The sequence below is a fragment of the Ursus americanus genome, chromosome 12 (genome assembly GCF_024610735.1).
Source record: "Ursus americanus isolate L20-20 chromosome 12, mUrsAme1.1.p, whole genome shotgun sequence".
NCBI lineage: Eukaryota > Metazoa > Chordata > Mammalia > Carnivora > Ursidae > Ursus > Ursus americanus.
The window spans coordinates 20,526,599-20,544,559 of record NC_142138.1 but is presented as its reverse complement, the minus strand read 5'-3'; the positions used below and the strand labels follow the sequence as shown (position 1 = coordinate 20,544,559).

General features: G+C 40.7%; 1 protein-coding gene across 2 annotated transcripts in view; it reads right to left on the bottom strand.

Moving 5' to 3' along the window:
- The window catches only part of CACHD1 (cache domain containing 1), a 201,583-nt gene that overhangs the window by 72,331 nt on the left and 111,291 nt on the right, over positions 1-17,961 (bottom strand). For both annotated transcript variants that reach the window (XM_045802151.2, XM_045802150.2), the window contains exon 4: positions 1,358-1,464. In XM_045802151.2, coding sequence (XP_045658107.1) covers positions 1,358-1,464 — 107 coding nt within the window. The remainder of the gene's footprint in view (positions 1-1,357; positions 1,465-17,961) is intronic.

Here is a 17,961-nt window from a genome sequence, read left to right as displayed (position 1 = left end):
TCTAGCTCTGTGCCAGCTATGAAATCTTCCGTAATTCATTTCCTCTGCCCATTCCAAGTACTTCCATACTCTTATTTTTTTATGAAAAATATTTCATTGGGCTTTTCTCATAGTTAACCTCACCTGCTCCACCTGGATGGCCTCCAGATTCTCTAAAACAACAACAACAACAACAACAACAAAAACATCCATTATATATTGGTCTATACAATAAGTACCTGGCATATTTAGGTTGACCATTTAGCCAGCAGCTAGAGTTTTTAATATCCTTAAGTGACATAAAGCTTACAGTTCTTTCTTTCCAGACTTACTAGATTACCTGGTTTGTGTATACAACTCCCCAAGGATACAATTCTCCCCACAGGCCATGACTGGATGGAGCTCTAAAAGTTAATATGCTGTTCCTCCAGCTTCTCTAGGGTTTTACATGTCTGCAAGAGATCTGGAATTTGGGAAATACAGTTCTTCATGTTTAAGATTGGATCCTTTATCTCTCCAGTAGTAAGGGAACTCTTAGGATCCTTCTGAGCCTCAGATTTTTCCTTGGTACAATCTAAGGATTGAAACTGGTAGGTGATCTCTAAAGGTATTTTCAGCTCTTAAAAGGGGAAGCCTTTAGGTTCTCAGGCCAATCAACCAACAAGTGTACATAACAAGACAAATAGGTTGAGAAATATAGACTAGAACACCAGGATAAGAAAGCAGAGATACTATGTCCCTTTGGAACTCCATAGAACTATATATATATATATATATATGTATGTATATATATATATGGTATATATATATATATATGTATATATATATATATGGTACACACACACAATGTGTACTCCACAGAACTACACACACACACACACACACACACACACAGGTATCCTAGTAGTTATTACTACTGCATATGATTAAGTTTTAACAAAACCGAGAACAAAGTTCAACTTCAATAAATAGCATCTTGGCCTGTTTATTAGTAGAAATGCTCCCTTATTCTTCTTCCCAAAACACCAAAACAAATTAAAAATTACAAATAGGGAATATAAATTCAATACTTGCTACTGCAAAGATAACTGGGTCTCTAAAATAATCTTCGAAATAACAAATGTAAAACTCCTAACAAATGAGATAATGGATTGAAAAGTCTAGCCATATGTATACTATATAGTAAATTCTCAATACAGGTCAGCTATTTTCTTTTCCCTTCCCCTCTTTTGAGCGTCAACTTCCCAGAAAAAATATCCAATTTTACGTATATGATATTCTCTCTTCAGATCTTAAGGGAAAATGTTTAAAGCAATACATTATTCAACTTGAATGTGGTGGAATATAGTTCACCTTTATAAACCAAGAGATTACTGACCTGAATTTAAATCTCGTCCTGGATTGAAGGCCCGACTATTAACAGTTGTAGAAAGTCGATCACAACTAATCGTTCTAGATACATTGGTATTAAAGTTCCCATCAAATCTGAAACAATAGAAGAGAATCAGCAATATTTATTTAGTGGTTATTAAATTAAAAAAAAAACCCAAACCAACAAAATAGTTCATATTGCATATGAGGGCAACTCATAAACAATAAATTGTGATTTAGATTTTAAATGCTGAAAAAAATCACTTCAGAACAGTATGGGAAAAAAAATATCTGTTTCTAGAAGGCTTTAGAAATCAAGTTCAGTTCTAAGGAGATAAAATAAATAAATAAATAACCATCCTTTGATCCAATTCTCGCTGCAGTGAATTTGAGTCAGGTACTATTGATAAAATCATACAGAAAACAGATTTGACAAAATTCAGACTTAAGCTCTGATGTTATATATGAAACAAGTCTTTAAATTATCCTTTTTTTTTTTTAAGATTTTATTTATTCGACAGAGATAGAGACAGCCAGCAAGAGAGGGAACACAAGCAGGGGGAGTGGGAGAGGGAGAAGCAGGTTCCCAGCAAAGGAGCCTGATGTGGGGCTCGATCCCAGAACGCCGGGATCACGCCCTGAGCCGAAGGCAGACGCTTAACTGCTGTGCCACCCAGGCGCCCCAAGTCTTTAAATTATCTTATCTGAACACCAGTGACCAAGAACAAAACTGGTGAGTAGTGAAGGAAAAAGGATGTTTGTGGAGTAGGAAATATCTAGACTTGATTCCCTGCTCTGTTACTATTAAACATGTGACTCTCGACAAACTCCAATTTTTCTGAGCCTCAATTTTCTTCTCTAAGGAAGAAAATTGAAAAAAAAAAAGATAACAAAGTTCCTCTCATGGTATAGAACACACAGTTTGCACATTCTGTATTGTAATGTAAATAAGGTCAAGGTCTTTTTGATTCCCAATGGTAGTGCAACGCTAGGACTGGGGCTAGAACAACACTAGTACTCTGGCTAATTGCTGATAAATAAATGCTAGTATAATCAACAACTCATTTGCTAGAGCAAACAATAATCTGCAAGAAAATAAGAGGAAAATATACCATCTCAATCATATACAGCCCTATAAGTATTTTTTTTCCTACGAGTATTTTTAAGTGAACTTAATCCAGAAGTAACAAAAGCAAAAAATCTTAAATTTCTAAATAATCCATTTAGGATTTCATATACTGATAAGACTTCTGAAATTTCTAGGCATTCCCCATGAAATTAACTCAATCTGAAATTAGGGTTTTTAAAATTTGTGTTAAAATGCATACCTCAGCTAATAAATGCCATTGATGAAATTCCATTTACCCAGGTAGAGAAGCTATATGATCTAGAAGAAACACTTCTAAAAATCAAGATCCACTTGATTATTCACATGAACTTTGATTATCTGCTGATCACATCTCATAATACATAAGAATTATTACATTGAACTGATTGTATAAGCAAGGGGACTAGATCTTCACATGGTGTGTTCGGTTCCAAAAAGAGAGTTAAGCAGCTTTGTTTGGAATACATATCGTCTCAAAGGAAGAGGTTACTGAATTTTAAGAGAACTTTAGTCCTGCCTTCAACCCAGGACAGAATTCTATCAACATTGTCAACTGTGCCTCCAAGACACAGTTGCTTCACCAACGTGGTTGCTCTTCCTTGGACCTGCTCCAATTTGTCTAGACAGGAGACTGGTGACTCAAAAGCCACAGATGGAGAGAAAAGAAGAAATTAATACACCAGCAGCTGCCTGTGTGCATGCGGGCAAAGCAACATAATCTCACTCTCCCTCTCTTGTAGCACGTGAACATCCGTGTAGCAAGAGTGGCACTATACAAGGAACTCACATGCTCCCCTTGCTCTAGACAGCCACGTTAAACCTATTCCCTCACATGCTTTTTAATAAAAGACCAGAGAATATTTAGGCTCTGTGGGCTGGCTATACAGTCTCTATCACAACTGCTAAAGCCCCGCCACTGCAGTGCGCAAGCCGCCGAAGAGCATTCGCAAAGAATGAGTGCGGCTGTGTGCCAATAAACCTTAATTTTCAAAACAGCCAGTGTGCCAGGCTTGTTTCACCACCCCTGGCCCAGATCAGGGCAGTCCAAGAGAATGCTCTGAAATGATAAAAATGTATTATTTGTGCATCGTCTGATATGGTAGCTACCCGTGGCTATGGAACATTTGAAACGTAGCTGATGTAACTTAGACACCAAAATTTTAAAAAAGCGTTTAATTCCAGTGAACATACCGAATTTTCTATTTTATAATCTTACCTTAAATGTAAATCATCACTGAATAGTGGTTACCATATTGGACAAGTAAAATTCTCTAAGTTTCTCTGGATTATAAGTCTCTATTCACTTATTACTCTCCCACAAAGTCTTATCCTGATTGTGGATGATTTCTCATTCTGTGTCAAGTGCTTCCACCTTCTCTCAAAGCATGTGCCATAATTTTTAATTATGGCTCCATCTGAGTATTTTTCATGGGTGGATTCTTATCGTTATATGAATAGACAAGATCTCCTCGAGGGCAGGCACTGCTATGTATATATAACACTCAGCATTGCTCTTGTCAAATCAGGCACTCCTATTCACTGATCTTCTATCAGCATCCATGGTGCCGATGCCTACCCGTTCCGGGCTCCCCAGAAGACTCTGGAAGTCCAAGCAGAAGAGGACCATAACTCAGATGTAGTGGTCCTCAGATGTAATTCCTGAAAGTCTAGCATATCAGAATCACCTGGGATGCATTTGGAATGCAGATTCCTAGGATCTATCCTAGAAGAGTCCAACTTAATGAGTCTGAGGGAAGGCCCAGGAATCTGACTTTGGCAGGCTCACCAGAAAGGAGAAACCCACCAATCCTGCCATGTAGATTCCTTTAGAAATAAAGCAGTAGATTGGTTTTCTGTGTAAACATAGGTACTTCAAAGTATGCCTCAAAAACAGTATGCCTCAAAGACAGAAGGTCTTCCAATTTGAATCAAGATAACAGAACTTGTGGGTATGCCTGCAACTCACATCTGCTCTGTGCTGTACAAATTATAAACCCCTTCTACTTTTTTTAAGGTTTTATTTATCTCTACACCCAACGTGGGGCTCAAACTCATGACCCTGAGATCAAGAGCGACGAGGTCTTTTGACGGTGCCAGCCAGGCGTCCCCTTTAAGCCCTACCCACTTCACAGCTGAGAAAAGTGACACTACGAAGAGAGGCTTGAACCCATCACCCAACTCCCTGTCCAAGGATGAGCCACACACCACACTGCTTACTTTAAGTGACACATAATGAAGAACTTGCTGAAAGGGGCAACTCAGGAGTTATTGATGATTTCTCCCGGGAGAAGTATAAGTTTGGTGAGAACCCCTGTCTCCTTGGATGGAGTTTCCAGGGCCAGGACCTAGGCTATCGGCCCACCCCTTGTGAAGTCTACAGCCCTGTGCTGTGCTATACTCAAATAGATTCCCCAGGTCTTTGTGAAATGAAAGGTTGCTCCCGGGGAGCACAGCAAGAAAACTATTTATATAGGTTGCTTTCCTTTCTGTACTGAAAAGATCATCTTGGAGAGCATTAAGAAAAACGTTTTTATAACAATAAAACACGGATGGGACTCGTTAACAAAAGTGCTCAGTAAACATCTGTGAGTCATAAAAAGGTTTCACAATGTCGTATTTGTCACCAATAATTTACCCAACCTTTTCTTCCCATTATCTCCCAACCTATAGTTCTAACCAGATCAGTCTTTCACCTGTCCGAGCACAACTCCGATGTTCTCCAGTGTCTACTGTGCTCAACAAAGCCCAGCTTTTCTTCTCCTTCTCCCTGAACTTCTGTAAGTTCCTGCCCATGATGAGCCTCTCCTCCTCCAACCTGACTAGTGCCATTCAGTGTCTTAATTCCATGCCCATGTCTCATTTTCTTAAAAATTTACTTTGAGAGAGAGAGTGAGAGTGCACGTGCACCCATGAGCCACGGGAGAGGGAGAGAATCCCACGCAGGCTCCACGCCCAGCAAGGAACCCAACACAGGGCTTGATCCTACGTCCCCAAGATCACGACCTGAGCCACAATCAAGGTCAGACACTCAATTGACTGAGCCACCCAGGTGCCTCTTATTTTTTACATTGTTTTGTAATCAGGCTTACCACAGTGTCATCATAGTTGATGTCTGGTTTTAGAATTCCATTTATAGTAACAAAATACCAGTCGACAAAAATTTAATATAAATATAATGAGGGGTGCCTGGGTGGCTCTGTCTTTGCTTCAGGTGATGATCCCGGGGTCCTGGGATCGAGCCCCGTGCTGGGCTCCCTGCTCAGCGGGGGCCCTGCTTCTCCTTCCCCCTGCCGCTCTCCCTGCTTGTGCACACACTCTGTCAAATAAATAAAATCTTAAAAAAAATTATAATGAGCAAATTATCTTACTTTTTTCACCTTTTGTATATACCAAATAAGGATGTGTCAAGTGAGAGATGAGACGCGAAAGATTTTGGTATAGATGCTTCCTGTGTAAACCCTGCCACACAGAAACTGAACTCCCAATTCTTTCATAAAGCCTTTCACGTATTTGAGAAGTCTTAGTTCCCTCAGTGGGACTGTAAGTCACTTGAGGATTTATATTTCTCTCTCAGGTGTAGCACACTGGCAATGTGTAGCATCCCATAAATTCTTACTGGTGACTAATGGATGAGGAAGGGCAGAGAGCTATGTCACTGGAAAGCTCTGGGTACTATACCCAGTCATATCCGCTCAACATCTATGATGAACAAAGCACTACCAGCATGGCAGAACAGGATTAGGTCATGGTCAGGAGGGAGAGGTACACGGATCTGGACTGCAGGTTGGGTTTTTTTTTTTTTTTTTTTTTTAAAGATTTTATTTATTTATTCGACAGAGATAGAGACAGCCAGCGAGAGAGGGAACACAAGCAGGGGGAGTGGGAGAGGAAGAAGCAGGCTCATAGCAGAAGAGCCTGATGTGGGGCTCGATCCCATAACGCCGGGATCACGCCCTGAGCCGAAGGCAGACGCTTAACCGCTGTGCCACCCAGGCGCCCCTGCAGGTTGGGTTTAAATTACATTCTGCTGTGTAACTCCTGCACATAACTTAGGATTTCTAAGCCTCGGTTTTTCTCATCCACAAAATGGTGATAATAGTACCTATTTCATAAGGTTCTGTTAAGAATCAAGTCAGAAAATGGCTCTTAAGAGCCTGGTACACAGTAAGCATTTAATAAACAGTAGGAACCAGTACTGGATGTATTAGTAACAGTTACCAGCTACTAAGTGCTCATCACATGTTCTGAGTACTTTTCATGGATGAACTCATCTGATCTTCACAAAGCCTGAGAAAAGAACTAATATTATCATCACTTGAATGCCTGGAAACTGAGGCACAGAAATGTTAAATCAAGAAGCCCAAGGTTGACAGCTGGAAAGCAAACAGAACCAAGATGTGAACATATATTCCAGCTCTTGTTCATAATGAATATACTACCATGTATCCCAATAAATCAACAAATTATCATTAAACATTATCTAAAATAGCTGAAGTAGAATTCAGTTCTCTCCGAGGAAAAGAGTACTCTGAAAGATTGTAGGGCATAGGAGAAATCATTGCATTTCACTTAATAGAAAATGACATTAGCTGGGGCGCCTGGGTGGCTCAGGTCATGATCTCAGAATCCTGGGATGGAGCCCCGTGTTGGGTCCCTGCTCAGTGGGGAGTCTGCTTCTCCCTTTGCCTCCCTCCTCACTCGCTTGCACACACTCTCTCTCTCTCAACCCCAAATAAACATCTTAAAAAAAAAAAAAGAAGAAAGAAAGAAAGAAAGAAAGAAAGAAAGAAAGAAAGAAAGAAAGAAAGAAAAAGAAAGAAAGAAAGAAAATGACAGCAGCTAAACATGAGGCTTCACAATGCATAGCTACAGAGGAAGAGCTCTATGGACAAAGGGAAGTATGTGGAGGAAGAAGATTTTAAAGGCAGGTATTCTTTATTAATGGTTGATAACTTAAATGTTCACCACTGGCATAGCTGTGGAATTGGCCAGTAAGAGAATTACTTTTTATTATTTCATTCTAGAAAAGCCTCAAGTTGCCCTCCATTCAGCACTGACATCTGAGGGGCTTCGGGGAAGCGGCCGACAGGAGCGTATGCATGCACATTCTCTGCACAGACAGGAGATAGATCAGACCGCTGCCCGCTCGTGCCAGCTTTCTCCTTTTCCTGGTACCAAAGTTCTCCGCTCAAAGACCCTGGCATTCTGATAATCTGAGAACCCGGAACAAATGGCTTATATACAACAAAGATAACAAAAATAAGACAATACCAAGAAAGAAAAAACTGCACCAAATTCTGAAAATTCTCGCATGGGGCAATGAATATAGGGTGCAGAACAACATGAGGGACAATGGCCACAGCTTAGGTGTTACTGGAACGGCGGGCGAGGTCTAATACTGAAACACAACCCAGGAAAGCCCCAACTGATGTGGTGCAAACACACAGCCTTCCAGAGATCAAACTTGATCCAAAAATAAAATGTTCACTTCTGAAGGAATCCAGAGGACAAGCCTGATGTTTTAGCATGAAATACCCACCTTCCAGGAGAACCTTAGCCAGAGGGGAATCTGACCTCGGTCTTGTTAGCTCAAGGACATGGGGGTTCTCAAAGTTTACTAGTGAATGATAAACAGATTGTTACCTCATTTCAAAATCCGATTTAATTCTTGCTCTGAGTAATATGGGTGCGGTGAATGCCAGTGGCTTTAAGTTAATTTACTCCTATCAAGCCCCCACACTCAGAGAACTGTCACCCACACTCCTTCCTCCTGCTAGATGGCATTCTTTAAGTGGTTAACAGTCTCACAATAATCTCAGTGGTCTCGAGTTCCTTCACATGTGCTGAACCTCAGCCGTGGGCAGCATGTACTCCCCTGCTGGGTTGACATGAAATGCCTACAAATAAACCTCACTCTGCTTCTGTCCCTGCCTACGCCACTGACGCGCCAGTCAGGTAAGGAAGCAGGTGTCAACCAGCGGCTTAGAGATACAGGAGAACAGTGCATCCGGAGCTGGTGAGCCAGCTAGGAGATGTAATTACAAGAGCAAAAACCCTGTGATTATCACTCCACCCTCCACTCACCCACACTCACTAATGTCGCTTCTCTTTTGGACTCCGGATTCCTTGCTTAGCTGTCCTCGTTATGCGAGCCACCTCCAAGCCCCAGGGAAACGGTTGCCTTGCCTAAGATGGGAATGTATTATATGTACGTGTGCCTCTTTTAAATACTATTTATAAAAAGAAACCTACTATTCACCCTGATGTGGGCACTCAGAGAAACAGAAAGTTCATGCTTATAAAACTTTATAAAAACATGTCAGGAGCCATTAGGGGTTACCTAAAAGATTTTTTCATTGAGAAGTATATCAGCTGCCAGTCACATTTATGTAATTCCAGATTTATGGAAAAGGTCAAGCACTGGTAAAATCATAGACTGTCACATAAAATGAGCAGGGCAATTCAACTTATCTTTATATAGGTGCTTTAAAAAAAAGGAATTATAAGAAGAAAACGATCCTATCTAAATCTCCTATAGACCCTCACTCTAAAAAAAGGAGATATTGGATTATGACTGCTTTCAGTAAGATAAAACCAGTGCCTGAAATTCAGTTTCAAATAACTCTATCTTTCCTACGCCCGTAAGTTTGGAAAAAAAAAAAAAAACAAAAAAAAAACTTCCTTCTGGATTTACTTTCATGAACAACTGATCGAAACCGCATCCCGAGGGAGAAAACAGAACTGTGACTCCCACTTTGATCTCTTCCCCATGGAGAAATTCACTCCCTGCCTGGCTTGCAAGATGTTCATTTGATTGACGTTTGCTCTGATGTGCAAACTGCTTTGAACTTCAGACATTTAATTCCCATCAGGCTGCAGTCATTTTTATTCTCCTTCAACAGGATTTACAAGCAGGAGATCAGCAAATGTAGAAGATAAAATAAATTTGCAGAAGCTTTGAATCTTACATCAAAACAGTGTTCAAGTGAGTTCCAATTGGATTTCATTCAGCCGCGATTCACAGTGTAAATCAACTTTTCAGTGGAGTCCCAGTTTAGAAAGAAAAAGACATAAAGGAGAGAGACACATACACCAGTTGGGGTTTACTTCCTGAATCTCTTTTTTTGGTCTTTGTTTAAATTTCCTATGGAAGGTGATTTGCCAGGTAAATCACTCAGAACCCTGGGTTTTCCTCAACATTTCCAGTGAAGCCTGCCCAATTTATCACTTAACACACAAAAACCACACCCACAGTGTGGATTCCCAGGGTGATGGTGAAATGTGGTATTGTTCGCGGACACATTTTTAAGGCAATAATTTAAAAAGCAAATCCCTGAGGATCTCTCAGAAGAGCAAGGCTTACACTGCTAGTGGAGCCCATTAACAACGCCACTACGATGACAGCTAATGGGATAGGGGGATATTTTTTACTTGTTTGCTTGTTCTTAATCACTGCTAAAATGCCAAGACAGGTGCAAAAGATTAAAAAACATCCCACTATTCCCTCTGGAAGCAGAATCTGGTATTAGATCAGAAGCTGGTGTAGAACAAATGTGGGGAGAGTCCGATGAAGCTTACAACCCAAGGCTAGACCTTGCTGCTAGGGCTGTTGAACTACCAAGTTCCATTTTAGGAAGAGCACACATCTTTCTGGGAAGCACAGAAAGCAAAATAACCTTGACCGGTAGCTGTAGGAGCCTTTCAAAGAAGGCCTGGACACTGAGGAATGCTCACCTCTAGCAGACCCCCGGTCCTAGGAACAGCCTAACAGTGTCTGGTCTACTAGAATAGGGAGGGATCACTTCACCTCTAACCAACCAGGTTCCTGCTCATTCTTTCTGGGAAGTGTCTGCTCTCCAAATATTTGAGCAACACCAGTTGAAAAGAATTAAACAAGAACCCCCTTATCTTCCACTTAACCACCCATGAGAACAAAGTTAAACAAAGAGAGAGCGAAGATAAAAATCAAACATCTGCACTGGCAAATATTTAAACTCTACGAATGGCAGAGGAAAGGGGTAAGAGTAGAATCACTTCAAAAAGGAACTATCACATTTATAAAGTAAATGATACTTGAACCCCCCCCACACTGAGTTTACTTATTCAAACACCTAAATTAATGGGCAAACTGAAAAGCTGTCAAATAACGTGTAATCACGTTCTGAGAAACGGTTTTTCCTTCCATCTCTGCAGAGATTGGAGAGATAAGTCACATTCTTTTTGTTCTTATCAGTATTAAGGATTAAACCTTCAGGCTTCAGCAACTCAGCGGCAGCAGAAACAGGGCCAGTGTCAAACGCCCTTGGAAGGCAAGGCTTCCAGAGCAATAAAACTTCTCTATTAAAGTCTAAGTATCCTACAAACCAGCGCTATCTCCTTTTCAACATTTTCCCACCCCACAGATCACGGAGAGGAGACCCTGGTGTGATCTCGTGTCTCATGGGGTCGATTCAAAGTGGCAGTATTATTTACTTTGCGCTCTCACGGAAGCTTGGAAAACTGCACAGGTGACATCTAGGGGGATTGGAAGTGGATGCATGACAACATTAAGCATTTATCCTTGACCTCCTCATCACCAGGTTGTGGCAGGGGTGCATGAAGAAGAAAGAAGGGTACCTGGAAAAAGGAAAGAACACAAGCAGGTGGACAGAGGCCTGGTGGGAGCTGACCCGCAGCCCATCCTGCCACCTGACCTCTAAGAAGGGTTTAACATACCGTAGTTATTTATTTATATACTTTTCTCCCTTGCTAAGAAGACACAAAGAGAGATCCTTTCCTGTGTGTATCCCCAGGGCCTGCGGCCTGGAGTCGGCTGTGAAGAGTAAGACTTTTAGTCAATAACTGAGGTGAATGAATAAACGCATGAAACTTAAGAGGGTGGAGACTTCCCGGGACTAGAGACCGGAAAATCGTGTGGTTTCTTCCTTCGTAAATGGCTGACAACTGTGAGTGGTAGGACACAGACATCAGAGAGAAGCACTAAGAACCTCAGACGTAGCAAATGACCTTGCAGATGAACTGGTTCGATCTCTGAGGCACATATGCAGTGGAGAGGCAAGAGGCCTGTCCAAATCTCCCTGGGCTGTGAAAGAAACATGAAATGTAAGATGTGGAATACTTAGGGCTGGGTCCTCAAAAACCATTACTGACATGGTATTACAAAGTTAATAAAGCTTTGCGCATACATCAGCATACTAGGCAAGTGGAGCCCCCAGAAAGAGATTATAGACAGAATGGTTTTTAAATCTTGGCATTCTTTGAAAACACTTTGATATTATTTGCACAATAAACATACGAAAAGCTCAAGGAAAGCTTCTGGTTCTCTGTGACTATAGGGTCTTTTTTTTTTTTTTTTTAAAGATTTTATTTATTTATTTGACAGAGACAGCCAGCTAGAGAGGGAACACAAGAAGGGGGAGTGGAAGAGGAAGAAGCAGGCTCCTAGCGGAGGAGCCTGATGTGGGGCTCGATCCAAGAATGCTGGGATCACGCCCTGAGCCGAAAGCAGACGCATAACGACTGCGCCACCCAGGCGCCCCATATAGGGTCTATTTCTTAAAGCTGGTATAGTCTACCAGCTTGTTTCTCTTAGAGACTAGTTTTTTTTTTTTTGTTTTTTTTTTTTTTTAAAGAAGGAAAAAAGAAAAGACAATCATAGGATCAGCTCTCCCTAAAATCTGCAAAAGACCACTGGTGAAATTCAGAATTCTAAGCAGAGTGACAGGTCTCCCTTCCTTGAGTAAGGGGCACATGAGGAAAAGCCAGAGATTCAGCTGACCCAAATGCAGGTGTGCTTTCTGCCGTGAGGGTGTTTATCCGTAGTCTTTAAGGTACAGATACCTACTACCTGCACACACACGTGCACACACATGCACAGAAAGGACACAGGTTACTGCAGGAACATGGTTTTAAGACTGAGAAAGAAACTAACCCGACTATGGGAGGTTTATATTCAGCCAACTCAGAAATTTTAGAAGGTCATACAACACCTCAAGTGAAATTCTAAGAAGGAATACAATGTTCAGCGTTTCAATTGGCAGATAAGCCATTCCAATTTTACCACAGGTCAAAATACTTTGGCATTAAAAAAAAACACAAAGATTTGAAATCAGGTATCCCAGATGACAAATCCTACTCCCTGAGCCTGGAAACAACCTCTCTGAGCCTACTTCGTCATGGGCAAAATGGAAAGGGGGGGGAGGGGAGGAGACAGTACCTACCCCACCACAGTTGTTGAGAGGATCATTTGAATAATCTAGGTAAAATAACATTTACAGGGGCGCCTGGGTGGCGCAGCGGTTAATCGTGTGCCTTCGGCTCAGGGCGTGATCCCGGCGTTACGGGATCGAGTCCCACATCAGGCTCTTCCGCTATGAGCCTGCTTCTTCCTCTCCCACTCCCCCTGCTTGTGTTCCCTCTCTCACTGGCTGTCTCTCTCTGTCGAATAAATAAATAAAATCTTAAAAAAAAAAAATAACATTTACAGAAGTAAAGCCTAAGAAAGTATTCTATTGAAGTGTAAACATAGTAACTTTTACAGAAGTTAAATAATGTAACTTAGTTGGCCTACTGAAATGTAAAGCATTCTGTAAAATCTTTGCTGAATTTTGAGCTCTACTGAAGTCCTTCTGGCACTAATATCCATAAAGACTGGATCTGTAACATTTTACCTGCCTGCAGGTAATAATAAGTTTTAAAAGAACTAGAGATGAAAGTTTGAGATAAGGGAGAATAACTTGAAAGGCTAAGATCTGCCATATAGCACTTTGAGGGCAAAACCACAAAACACACCTTCTTGGGGAAAGAACAGGACCTGCAATAAAATTAAACTCCGTTGTCAAGGACCAAGCTTGTCACATTAGTTGACCTTGTGACATGGAAAGAACAAAAGAGCAAGAGTCATAAGTGCAAAAGCACCTGGCTAATTCACAATGTTCTATTTTTCATAAAAAACATAAGAGCAGAATAATTCTTATTATAAGAAAATGTATACAGGGTTAAACACTTTGCATCATTTTTTCACGTGCACTACCTTAAAATAGGACGGGGCCAAATAGGAGTTGCCCACATGTGGGTCAGCATTATGTCTAGAAACATCATTTTAAACAAAACTTAGCTATACATTAGCATAACATTAAAGCTATACGTTTCAACTTGGCCCCCTCTCCTGAACTGCCATGCATATAACATTGTTCTGTGTGTGTATGGGGGGGGCGGGGATTGTGGGATGAAAATAAAATGATGCTACAGGCTAACCTCAACTTGCCAAACACCTCCCCAGGATGATCTGCGTGAACTTGAAATCAAATCAGCATGTTCATACTGAATGCACCTTCCTCTTAAAAAGTCTTCTTTTGCTAGGGTGCCTGGCTGGCCTAGCTGGGAGAACATGTTACACTCTTGATCTCATCGTGAGTTTAAGGTCTACATTGGGCATAGAGCCTCCTTTAAGCAAAAAATCATTTATTTTTACCTTTTAAGTTATTATATTTCTATCCTCTGCGATGCTCAATTTAAAATTTATAACCATCTTTTAAAATCTTCTTCCCTACCCAATCTCCAACGAAATCTAGTTGGCAGATTTTATATACTCCCTCTCTAGGGGCTATGTACATTCTATGTAACCCACCACCGCCCAGGACATCCTTTACTCTCCTGCAATCCTTCCTTGAGGTGCCATTCCTTTTCTCCTGGATGACTAGGATGGCCCGATTTGACAAGCAACTTCCTCTCTACCACAACTACCGCAACCCTTTCTTTGCCAGCTAATTTGCCCAAATCTCAGACTGACCACAGCCTTTGTTTTAAAATCCACTGGTTACAGAGAACAATGTGTCCAGTTGGCCAAAGACTTTGAGCCCTGCACAGTACATCTCTATTCACCGCTGCACACTCAAGGCTGTGTGATGCTTGCTCGTTTCCATCTGAAGCATCCTTCCCTAGATCTACCTGCAGGGGTTCTGCTGTTCAAGGGCCTAGCTACCACTTCTCCACCAAGACTGAGTGCTCAGAGGCCTCTGTTCATAATCGCTTTTTCTTCTAAAGGAGACTTTGGATTTTTCATGGCACTTGACACAGTCCGCTTAGCTTACTCTAATGTCCTATGAGCTCCTGAAAGTACAGACTGCTTTATACATGTTTGTCTATCAGACAGTATCTAGTACAATGTCTTGCACATTAACTGCCTTGAACAGGATCCAGACAAGTGGAGTTGAAAATGACATACATAGGTATTTGGAAATTTCATGTTTTTAAATTTACCCTGCATATAATCACTAATATTATATAATAATTATTCATATCCATTATTACTATATTAATGATTAATTCTGATAATGGAGATAACTAAGTCAAGATCAACCTACATTTCCTATCAGAGCTTCTAACAATGGAATAATACTCAGAAGAAAACAACTATCATAAATGGGCATAAAGGTACTTGAATTCCCATCCAGAAGTGAAGTAGCTCAGTAATTCTATTATCATCATCACCACTCTCGGCAAGCAAAAACTAAAGGCAAAATCAGATTTGCTACTATGCACTAACTCCTTCAGTAGATCTGTAATGGGGACCTGTTCATGTCCCTAAATTCAAATGTAAGAAGGATGAGAGTGAACATATAGTACAAATAGGACTTAGAACCTGACATCAACCAGTCTCACAGTTACTCAGAATCAACCTCAGCCACCTTTGGCTCCTCCCTCTTCTAACTCCCAAGATAGTGGGTGCCGATAGCCAAGTTCATGCCCCACTTGTTCTTTGCCTACTTAAATGCAATCAGACTAGGTCCTCCAGTTGTTACGTGGTTGATGGGTAAAAACCCCCTTAAAGGGGATCTTCATTTCATTCCTTTTCTCAAAAATCTTTAATTCTATCATTCAACCAACCATTATTTATTGAATGCCTACTGTGTATCAGACAGTAAAGATAAAGAAGCACAAGAAGAACTGTCCTTGGCTTCATTTACAGTCTCTAAAGTCTTCTGAATAAAGTTCAAATCTTCAGCCCAGCATTTGAGGCTCTCTATTTTCTGAAATTAACCAACTTCTCAGATGCCCCTTCCATCATTTGCTCCAGAAACAATATACTCTTCAGTGCTCTTGGCCATTTCTAGCCATGGGATTTTCTTCATATGGACTTTTCTCTCCTGGAAAGTTCTTCTTCCATATTCCTGTATGTTCAAATCCCTTTCTTACTTCAGTACTCAGCTGAAATGCTTCTTCCATAAACCATTCCACAAATGTTTATTTTTTTTAAATGATTTAATGAATGAATAATTTAATCTCTGTAGGCCTTGCTACATAATACCATTCCCCCCCACCCCAGGTAGCTCTCAAAAAGATGAAGATAAATATTCCCATAAAATCTAGAATTTACAAATTTGGGCAGTAGAAACATTTGCCTATAATGGCAAATGGCTCCAGTTAAAAACGAACCTTCTAAGAAGGCTGGGGGAAATTAACCTTGAGAGCTGGGTCTCTGGAGTATAGTTCAAACTGCTCCTTTTACAGCTGAGGAAACTGTGGACTTAAAAGGTCAAGTGAACTTTCTAAGATCACATGGCAAATTGGCAGAGCAAAGGCCCATTTAGTACTATGCAAATTGGCAGAGCAAAGGCCCATTAGTACTATGCTGCAATGATATAACCTGAATCACAACTGAACTTAAATGGAAAGGAAAACTGTCTTCACTGCTTAAGGTATTTCTTTTCCACCAGGGATAAGACTGAGAGGATTTTAAAAATTAAAAATTAAAGAAGCTTGCCTCCTTTTAAAAATGAAAGAAGGCTCATCTCTGAGTTCAGCTTTAAAAAAAAAAAAAAAAAGCAAACACAAACTTTGACCTGAAGCTAGTAAGTCCCGAAAGAATCCCAGGGATCCTAGTTTTGGAATCTGAACATTATGGGTCAGCATGTTAGCCATCAAAATTAAAAACAACTCTCTAACTTATTTCTGGCTCCCATGGTGTCAGCAATACTTGAACTTAACATGTGAGCATAGAAATCTGCATATATAAATCATACCACAAGATATACAACCAATTTACATGAAAAAAAGACATTTAAAAAATATTTTTTAATCTATCCATTTTTTAGAGAGAGAGAAAGAGAGAGAACACAAGCAGGGGGAGGAGAAGCAGGCTCCCCACTGAGCAGGGAGCCTAACGTGGTGCTCGCTGCCAGGACCCTGAGATCATGACCTGAGCCAAAGGCAGATGCTTAACTGACTGAGCCACCCAGGCACTTCTACGTGGAAAGACTTATGCAGCTGCCTGCACTCCTATCCAGGCAGCTATTAACATGAACATTAACTTCTTAAGAGAAACAGTCTAGTAGAACACAGCATAAAGTTTGAAGAGTGATCATCTGGCATCCTCCAATCTAAATGTGAGTGCTAATAAAAATTTAACTTCAATGGTAAGTTTTGCCACCCAATTTTCTATCCTTTCTCTAAGAGTGTGTGATGGTAAATTTAATGTGTTAATTTGGCTGGGCCAGGGTACCCAGATATTTGGTCAATCATTATTCTGGATATTTCTTTGAAGGGACTTTTTGGGATGACAGTGGACTTGTGGGTCCAATTACTTGAAGGCCCTAATAGAATAAAGACAGACCTCCCCAAGCAAGAAAGAATTCTGTTAGCAGATTGGAACTGCAACACTTCCTGGGCCTCCAGACTTCTGGGCTATCCTACAGATTTTTTATTTGCTTCTGCATAATCATGTGAGCCAATTCCTTAAAATAAATCTATCTTCCTCTCCCTCTTTTTCACATATGTCCCCTCTATTGGTTCTGTTACTCTAGAGAACCCTAAGACAGGGTTATAACAGTGGCTGTTCATGAAAAACACCATCAGGAGCCTGTGTTCTTGCATCAGGACCTATATGCTGGTTGCTTTGTCCATAACACAATACCGCCAAATAAGTTCGGTGGCAAGGCTTAACTCTTGAAATCATATTGTTCTAGTGGGTGGCAGCCAGGGATGCATTAAGTTTGGGTTCTCAGAAAATGAGATGAGTGTTCCCTGCCTTCCCTGGTGACTACATCAATCTCAGTGGATGCTCCGTCTCAAAGAACTCCTTGAAAAATAGCAGGAATCTAATCTGACAATGTTTCCCAGAGTTTCTTCTCTTTTTGGAATCAGTGAAGCTTTTAAAGTCTTCCCTGATGGATAGGAGAGAATTCTCTATAGAGCTCAAGTCTAGCTGCAGATGGCAGGCTTCTGAGGGGCTTGAAAACAATTGCTTACTGACTCTAACCACCAGAGTATCACTTTGCTCATCTCAAACCTGGCCTAGATGCCTTAAATTCCCACCACAATTAACCAATTCACAAGCATTAACTGAGTGAAGAAAACAGCACTGAACCCCACACAAAGACACACACAAAAATAAAAATCTAAGTTCATTTCCTCAGTATTTCCTTCTTAGTTTACCTTCACATTGTTCCCTTCTTCTAAAAACAACAAGAAAAAAACCAAAAAAGCCCCATAGGAATAAAAAA